The 8,681-nt window shown below is 59.5% G+C and overlaps 1 protein-coding gene across 2 annotated transcripts; it reads left to right on the top strand.

Annotated features, from left to right (window-relative positions):
* Positions 1-206: 206 nt before the first annotated feature.
* On the top strand, positions 207-7,055 carry CLTB (clathrin light chain B). Of its 2 annotated transcripts, XM_042790003.1 has the most exons (6): positions 207-392; positions 2,053-2,099; positions 3,381-3,498; positions 3,805-3,916; positions 4,349-4,402; positions 4,892-7,055. In XM_042790003.1, exons 1-6 carry the CDS (start codon positions 209-211, stop codon positions 5,061-5,063), a joined length of 687 nt encoding a protein of 228 aa, XP_042645937.1. In that variant the 5' UTR covers positions 207-208; the 3' UTR covers positions 5,064-7,055. The 2 variants fall into 2 exon arrangements, with proteins under 2 accessions (XP_042645937.1, XP_042645938.1); XM_042790004.1 differs by lacking the exon at positions 4,349-4,402.
* The last annotated feature ends 1,626 nt before the right edge of the window (positions 7,056-8,681 follow it).

Below are 8,681 nucleotides of genomic sequence, written 5' to 3'. Positions count from 1 at the left end.
GACCGCGGTCCGGAGAGCCCGGTCCCCCATGCCCGGTCCGCGGCGGCTCCGGCCGGCAGCAGGCTGCGGCTCCGCCCGGCGATGGGCGGGGAACCGGGGCCGCGCCGCTGATGCCCCGCCCGCCGCCGCAGTGACAGCTCCGCCCGGGCCCACTCGGGCCCAGCCCCACCGAGCCGCCTAGCAGGAGCGGGAGCGGGGCGGGCTGGCCATGGCCGACGACTTCGGCTTCTTTTCCTCGTCCGAAGGGGCTGGCGCCGAGGAGGACCCGGCCGCCGCTTTCCTGGCCCAGCAGGAGAGCGAGATCGCGGGTATCGAGAACGACGAGGGCTTCGGGCCGACCGACGGCGAATCGGCCGCCATCCCCGCCGGGCAGGCGGCCCCGCCGGAACTGGGTGAGCTGGGCGGGCACGGAGCGGGCTGCCACCCCCGCGGGTGTCCAGGAGAACTGTGCCCCCTCCTCCCCGAGAGGAGGGAGGGTCTCCCCCCAGGCTGCACCCCCCGTGGGACACGCAGCATCCGTGGTGGGTGCTGGGGTCCATGCTGCACCCACAGCGGGCAGGCGGCGGCGTTGCCCGGTGCACTAGGCCTCCATCCCAGCAAGGGGCCTGTGCTTGGTCCCAAAGGGCTTGATGTTGAGGGTCGCTCTGAAACCTCAGGATGTGGGGTGAGTCGTGAGCTGGGACGTGCCAGCTGTGAGGGGATTTCTTCTCTGTGCTCAGGCTGGGTTCTCTGGGTTGGGTGGACACCCATCGCTATTTCTCAGTGCCCCCAGCTAGAGCGATGTGAGAGGCATCCAGGCAGAGCGGAGGAGCGATGACATCCCTGTCACTGACCCCACAGATGGGAGAGCCCTTTGGAATGCAAAACAGAAAGTATTTCCATTGGGGACATTGTGGTCCCAGGCCCTCCAGGTAGAAAGTGCTAATCCTGATCTCTTGCCTCCAGTTTGTAGGGGCTCCGGGGTCTGGTCTCCAAATGGACATAGGGATGCTGCAGCCACCATAGTCTGGCTCATTCTCCTAACCCAGGCCCATACGACCTCCTTGTGCTGGCTGTGGAGCAGTGGTCTCGCCTCTTCACACACAGGGCTGTGGAGGCAGACCTGGGCCAGGAGAGGTGCTGACTGCTGCAGTGATAAATGCAGTCAGACAGGCTGGAGATGGGTGTAGCTGGAGTCACACCATGGGGGCGAGCACCGTGGGGATGGTGTTTGCCTGAGCTGCGCTGTGGTGGTGCAGCAGCCTGTGCCTGCAGCTAGCCAGCTGGTAGAGGCCCTGGGGTTATCACTGGGGAATGCTCAGGGCCTTGAGTATGCCTCCTTCAAAGCCTCTTCTCTCCCAGCAGCAGAGATCCCTGCCTTGGGCTGGCCTTCTGACCCTGCTGTGCAGCTTTTGGTGTTCTCTGGGGCTGGAGGGCAGATGGGGTTGTACCCCAGCTATGGGTGTTGGAGGTGTCTCATTCCCAGCCCTAACCTTGCAGCTCATCCTAGGGCCATCCCCCCAGGTTGGCTCTCAAGGACCTCGGTGTGCATGCCTGCCCTCCTCTCCTGGTGGAACACGCTGCAGTGTTTCTGTGGGCTCTGTCCCTGGCAGGATTGCCTTTCCTTTGCAGCCCTGCACTGCTGGGCACTCAGCCGATAGCTTCTGGGTCAGCTGTCTGTGTCCATTGGGAGCCTTTGCCTGGCTGCTTGCTGGTCGGGCTTGGTCTGGTTGTCTTTCTACAGTCAGAGCACCTGCCTGTGTTCAGCCTCGTGCCTGGAACAGTTTCCCTAGCTTTCAGATAAGATAAAACACCAGTGAAAACATTGTAAAGATATAAATGCCTGGAGAGGCTTGTCTGGGGGAGGGAGAGATGCTGGCTGAGTCTCACCAAGGACAGGAGACCTTGGGGCCTGGCACACACACGCGAGGCTATTGTGGATGGCTGTGTTGGGCTGAAAACACAAGCACAGATGAACTCCCAGGAACTGATTTGTTTCAATTTCATGAACACCAGCCCCTCTGGGATCACCTGCAGCTGCCAAAGTTGTGTTTCTCTTTCTCTCTTCTCTAGCTGGTTTCCAGAATGGAGGAGCCACTGTCAATGGAGATGTCTTTCAGGTGAGAGCTCAGTCCTTTGCCCCAGCCCAGTGGTGCTAAGGGGGATGGCGTGGGTATGGGGCCAGCACTCCACTTCTCTGTCCCCAGGATTGGCTGGAGTTTGCTATGCAGCCGCCAAACAGCTGTGATGCTCCTGGAAAGGTCTGGGTCTCATGGGGAGTCTTGATTGCTCCATTCTCACCCCTCCTTGAAGAGAAGATTGGTCCCACCTGCCATGACCTGCCCCAAATCTGTTGGCAGGTGGCCTGTGCCCTGAAGAAGTGCCTGAGCCCTAAGAGCAGATGACAAATCCTCTGTTCCCCACAGAAGCCCCCTCTCTCCAGCCTGGGTAGCTCCTGTATGCCTTCAGGGCAGTCAGGAGCATCTCTTTGCAGAGGCCAAAACCAGGACAGGGCTGCTATGGGACGCTCACTTTGCTGACTTGTCAGCATCTCCCATTAAACCCACTTGCCCCACGGCCAAGGGTGTTTCATGGGGGCCACCCACATGGGTTTCTGCTCCCTCTGGGAACCCGAAACCAAGCTCTGCTGGTTACGGGCGAAGCTGTGGCAGCATCTGACAAGCCCTTCACCCCGCTCAGTGCCCAGCAGTGTGGCATGTGCGTTGCCTGTGCCTAAGTTTAAGGGATGATAATCGCATCAGAAACGGGACAGACTTAATTAGATTGGGGGATCTTGGAGGAAAGCTGTAATCCCATTGCTGAGCTTGATGTTGGCCTGGGCATCCTGGCCAGCAGAAGGTGTTAAGAGAGGTGCTGAGCCAGCATGGTGCTGGGCCTGGTGGGAGCCATGCAGGCAGCTCAGCTCAGTGGAAAGAGGGAGGCTCTTGCCTACAGGCTGGTGCCCAGGCAGAGAGCGGTAGCCCTGCTTCTCGCCTGGGTTCTCCCTATCTGTTGTGGCCAAGCCTGCAATGACACTCAGTCCTGGGGCTGCCTCGGCCCTAGTCAGAGCCAAGGAAGCCCGGTGCAGGTGGGGAGCGTGTCACAAAGCTGGTGGCTGTTCTCTGCCATGGGGCTGCGCAGAGGATGGGAGCACTGAGTTGACAGTGAGCAGCAAGTCAAGGAGTGAAATGCTAGGAAGTCTTTCTGGGTGACAGGGCCTGGGGCTGGGACAGCAGCCTGAGCAGTGCTTTGGGGACACTCCCAGGCTGTCACCTGCCCTACTTCCTATCTTGGCTTGTCTGAGTGCTGGGATTGTGGAGTCTTGCGCTGCTGCCAGCCCTTCGAGGCAGCCAGGTTGTGGGAAGAGCTGGTGCTGATGGTGAGGTGCACATGTCCCGCAGGAGTCCAATGGTCCCACGGATGCCTACGCAGCCATAGCCAAGGCTGACCGGCTGACCCAGGAACCTGAGAGCATCCGCAAGTGGAGGGAGGAGCAGAAGAAGCGTCTGGAGGAGCTGGGTGAGACCCAAGGCCATGTGTGGCCACGCTCGTGGCACCTTGCGATGCAGCAGTTGGGGCCCTTGGGGTCCCTCTTCTGGCAGTGACCCTTGCTGCCTCCCAGAGAGGTGTCTCTTGTGCCCCACGCTATGTAGGTGCCCCTGCCAAAGATCAGCTGTCCTTGGGGCAGTGATGCCTTTCAGACAGTACTCATGGGGACTGGGGACAGGCCTCGGGGGCTGCAGCTGTCCTGCTTGCCAAAGGGCTGCCTGGCAGACCCAATGGGTGCCAGTCTGGCTGATGGGGTCTGTCGTGCTCTGGCCTTAGATGCTGCATCAAAGGTGACTGAGCAGGAATGGCGTGAGAAGGCCAAGAAGGACCTGGAGGAGTGGAACCTGCGTCAGAATGAGCAGATGGAGAAGAACCGGGCAAACAACAGGTATGTCAGGGTCAGCACGGCCACAAGGGCTGAGATGGGAGATGCTGTGCAACCGGATCTGCCTTCCTGGGATGTCTGGGGCCTCTTTTCCCACAGTAGGGCCCAGCCCTGCAGGGATGGAGCTTTGCCAGACAAGGGGAGAGGCTCCAGGGCTTTGAACGGCGCTGGTGGCTGTGCAGAGACACCTTGTCTGGGACCACCCTGGGATCTCAGTGCCTCCTGCCCCCTGCGTGGGCCTTGCATCAGTGCAGGGTTGGGGCACTGTCTGTGCAGCCCTGCTGTCACCGGCAGGTTTTCCTGGTGCTGTGTATTCTGTGATGAGTGGGTCACACTCTGTGGGAGGATGCTAACCCCCTCTCTGTTTCTTTCTTTCTAACCCTCTGCGTGCCTGTCCACTCTGCGCTCTCTCTCTGTCTGTGCCTCGGGGGCTAGGATCGCTGACAAAGCCTTTTACCAGCAGCCGGACGCCGATGTGATTGGCTATGTGTATGTGCTCTTACAGACTGTATCCTGCCCCACAGGGTCTAGGGGTCCTGGCCCCAGCACTCGCTGCCTAGCCAAGGGAAGGGGGGATGTTGGGAGGTACTGGGCCCTGGTGAGGTCCTGGAGGGAGGATGATGCAGCTAAATGTCTCCAAATGGTGGAGCCTTAGGAGGCAAGTAGAGCTCCTGGAAATGCCTCTGTGGAAGCTGGCTGAAGAGGCAAAGCTGTGGGGTCTTGTGCCTTTTAGTGGATGGCTCTGAGGGTGGAGAAGTGTTGGGAGCAGGCAGTCACCCCAGTGCCCCTGGATGAATGATGTCTTGGGTGAGTGCAGCCAACAGCATCCCTGCGCAGCGTGTCTCTGAATCCTGGAGGATGCTGAGCTCATCGGGTGGCGCAAGGGGACAGGAAGCAGGGACACAAGGGGTTCCCAGAGAGAGGGGAGGGTCTCCTTGGAAAGGGTTCTGCCAGTGACAACCCTCAATGTCTTTGCAGGGCCTCAGAGGAAGCATTCCTGAAGGAGTCCAAGGAGGAAACCCCAGGCTCCGAGTGGGAGAAGGTGGCCCAGCTCTGTGATTTCAACCCCAAGAGCAGCAAGCAGAGCAAGGATGTCTCGCGGATGCGCTCGGTGCTCATCTCCCTCAAACAGACGCCCCTGTCCCGTTAGCTGCCGCCTGGCACAGCCGGGAGTGCAGCAGGGCAAGGCCAGGCTCACTGAGCTGGGCGGCTTCGTGGGGCCAGCCCAGGAGGGGCCTCACCCTGCCTGCCTGCTGCTCCCTGGTGCCTGCCTTGGCTGTGCTCAAGTCACTGGTTGTAACTCTCTCCATGGTTTTCCTTTGCTTAAAAGGTGCATCGGTCTCTTTTTACACTTATTTATTACGGTGGCATTTCCCTGGGAAGCGGCACTGGGTGGCAGAGCTGAGCTAGTGGGGGAGCCTCTGGCCTGGGCTCTGTGGGAGGTTGTGCCCAGTGGCCTGGCAGGCTGAGAGGGGGAACACCCCACCCCGTATTCCCCACCTCATCCCTATGCTGGAAATAAACCTGCCTGCAGCCATCGTGGTGCTGGGCAGCTCCAGGCATGGCAGCCTGGTGTCTGGACCTAGATCCTATCCCCAGGGCAGTGATCTTAGTGGGACCCCAGGCTGCCATCTGCCTTTCCCATGGGGTCTAGAGCAGAGCTGGTGTGGGGCTGGGAGGGTGGAGGAGCAGCCCTGACTCAGTTCTGCACTGCTAGGCCCTCCCGGGAGCACAGACTGCAGCGTGATGCTGCCAGGCTAACAGGGACTGAGGAATGTCAGTGCAGGCACCCAGGCTGGGCTGGGACTGCCAGCAGTTGCCCCAAGCCCAGCAGAACTCTCCCCAGCCTGGCTGTGCAAACCAAAAAGCTGGTGGGGCTCTGAGCAGCAGTTGCAGTGTCTGTGTCTCATCTATCCTGTGCAGGGCACTGGGAAGGGGTCAGGGGATGAGTGTGCACGATGTTTTCTGTCCTTCCTCCAAGACCACCAGCAGCTGGGAATGTGGGGTGCCAGCCTTCAGGGGCCCTTGGCTCTGCTCTGCTCCTTCCTTGGCTATTAGGATGGGAGATGGGAGACTGTGTTGTTGCAGGAAAGGAGGTAGAAAGGTCCAGCTGCTGTGGAGCAGGTTGAGCCCCCAGCTTCCTAACCCAAGGGCCTAGAGCAGGATTGGTCACAGGCCTGGAGCTGGTGCTTATTCTGTCCCTAGAGAACAACCCACACATTTGGCTGCAGCTGCTCTGTGGCTTCTCTGTCCCCCACTGGATATGCCTAAGGCAGCCTGGCAAGATGCCTTAGTCCTGCTCCCTGCCCCACAAGGCACATGCTTTCCAGCCTGGACACCAGCTTTCTCTCCTCTGCTTGGCGGGGCCGCCACCAGCCCCTCCAGCTCTGGAATCCTGCAAAACTCTTTGCTGGCAAGAGAAGGGCAGGTCTGCACACACCCTGCTGCAGGGCAGCCTTGAGCTTATGCCCCAGGTCTGGCCTGCTGGGGAAGGGCTTGCAGCAGTGGGCTGGGGGGGACATGGAACAAAGCCTGGAAAGCATTTGCTTGAGCCTCACTGCAAAGCCCTGCTCAGCCCAAAAGCAAGTATGCAGAGAAATACTGCCCTGCAGCTATGGTTCCACAAGCCAGGAAGGTTACCTGCCCTGCTGCTGCAGCCCTCGTGGGGTGCCCAGCATCCCTGGCTCTGGGGCACAGGCTCAGCCGTGGGCTGGGAAGGGAAATGGGTGCGTAGGGAGTCACTTGGTGTTGTGTGCTGGGATTGTGCCCCCTTATCCGTAGGGCTGATCGTTCCTACTCTGTCCCCCTGTGCTCCAGCATGTGTAGGCAGCTCTGCTGCGGTGCGGGATGGACACCAATGCAGGATACCCGGGGACTCGGCTGCCTGCCTCTGCCTTTCACCACAGTGCAGCGGGAAGCGCCTCTGGCTGCTTCTCGGGGGCCAGGAGCCCCCCTGCACACTGTCTCCCCACCTTCTGCAGGCAGCCAGGCCCCTGGGCTGCCCAGCTGCCGTGCACCCCACATCAGGCAGGGGCAGGCAGCTCCCGGGGAGCCGTGCCCACAGCTGTTCTACATCCCCTCAGCTTTAGTATCTGTAACTGTTCAAATTATCTGTTACAATAAACCGACATCACCAATCCTACAGGGCACTGTTGTCTTTCTGCTCCAGCAGCACACACATGTGTGTTTAGAACTCACAGCCACAAAGCCTCCTGCGGAAAGGATGAGACTGGAGGAGAACCACATCATACAGGAAAAAATAGGAGCGAGGGGAAGGGCCAGGGGGTTTGCGCTAAGTCAGGACAGAAGCAGTAGCAGCAGGACCCCGGGGGGCTCTGCTCTGCCCCCCAGGAGCTGCTCCCCGGCCCACTGCCCATCATCGGGCTGCTGAGGGTTTGCACTCACAGGTCTGCCCACCGGCTGCTTCTCCCACCCCTGCCCCAAGCTGGCTGGGCTGGAAGTGCCAGTGAGGCAGCCAAAAGTGGCTGCTTTTGGGAAAGATGTGCTGAGCAGGCAGCCACCCACAGAAGCAGGCAGCACCCCGGGCTCCCCAGTGCTGACGTGGAGCTCACCCTGCTCAGTTCTGTCTTGTCCCCCACCTCGGGTCTCAGAAGTCAGCTCTGGTGGGCAAAAGCCTTCCCTCTCTCCTTGCTGAGGCCCACGAGCGCAATTCCCTGGACAGGACAAACCAAACGCTCGTTTGTGGGCATTTTGTAAAGTCTGTAAAGCGCGTTTATCCCTCACTCTGTCCTCCAGAGAAGTTTGCAAGGGCAAAGCGGGCTCAGCAAGCCGCAGAGCCACCACAGGCCAAGAAGTGCTGGGGTGCAGGCACCAACATGCAAGCACCCAGAGAGCAAAGCCTGGAAATGCCCCAGGCAGCTTGGCATGAGGAGGCATTGCAGCAGGGTCAGTGGTGTCTGTGCCCCACAGAGGTACGCTCTGCCTACAGGCAGGTAGAAGCTGCCGCAGCCACGCAGCAACCAGAGCCTATGGCCCTGTCTCCCCCCTTGCTCTGCTGCCCTGACACGGGAGAGCAAAGCCTCGCCGCTCACCAAACACTCCCGGTATGATCCAAACGATCCAATGCCAACAGCGGGACTTAGAGCCGCCCGTGACAATGTTTGTCACGACACAGGCAGTGCAGCTCCCTCTGGGAAGAAGGCACTTGCTCAGCAGCCAGTCCCAGCTCACACGAAGCTGGAACCGATTTCCCATTAAAAGCAGCCGGAGCAGCAGCGTGTCCCAGAATGCAGCCAAGGCCCCGTTTTGGACATGTGAGTTCCCAACTTGTTTTCATGGAGAGTTACATCTCTTGTGTCCTGCTTGCACCACCACAGCTTTGAGGCAGCCATGTCTGCTCCCTTTCCTTCCTGTGCTGTTTACTATTCTGGCTTCTCAGCACTCTGCAATCCAGTATCAGTCAGAATCTCACTGCAATTCTCTTTATTGCTCACCAGTTGCAACCAAACAGATTACACATTCTTCCCAAACAACTCACCTCCTGCTAATGAACTCTGTCCTGCCAGGATCAAGCCATAAACAGCTGTTCCTTCCTACCTGGGCAGCTCACTTCTCACATGTCAGTGCACTGCCTGACTAAAGCCACAACTCAGTGCAGACCACGACCCACAGGACACAACTTTAACAGTCTGTGACAGCACCGAGCAGGGACAAGAGGTCTGACAGGGGTGGAGAGCCTGTGAGATGCAGCCTCCAGTGTTGCAGGAGGATAAGCTCTCAGGGAATCAAAAAAATAGCACGGCTCAAA

Source organism: Tyto alba, unplaced genomic scaffold (genome assembly GCF_018691265.1).
Source record: "Tyto alba isolate M040663 unplaced genomic scaffold, T.alba_DEE_v4.0 Super-Scaffold_17, whole genome shotgun sequence".
In the NCBI taxonomy this organism is placed as follows: Eukaryota; Metazoa; Chordata; class Aves; order Strigiformes; family Tytonidae; genus Tyto; species Tyto alba.
Note: the sequence above shows the minus strand (reverse complement) of the source record. Positions and strands in the feature narration are given on the sequence as shown.

Bases quoted from the DNA above. Each gene is read 5' to 3' on its own strand.
- CLTB (XM_042790003.1), top strand. From the start codon at position 209: ATGGCCGACGACTTCGGCTTCTTTTCCTCGTCCGAAGGGGCTGGCGCC. The intron at 2,100-3,380 runs GTGAGAGCTCAG...CATGTCCCGCAG, and splicing joins TCAATGGAGATGTCTTTCAG to GAGTCCAATGGTCCCACGGA. The intron at 4,403-4,891 runs GTATGTGCTCTT...ATGTCTTTGCAG, and splicing joins GCCGATGTGATTGGCTATGT to GGCCTCAGAGGAAGCATTCC.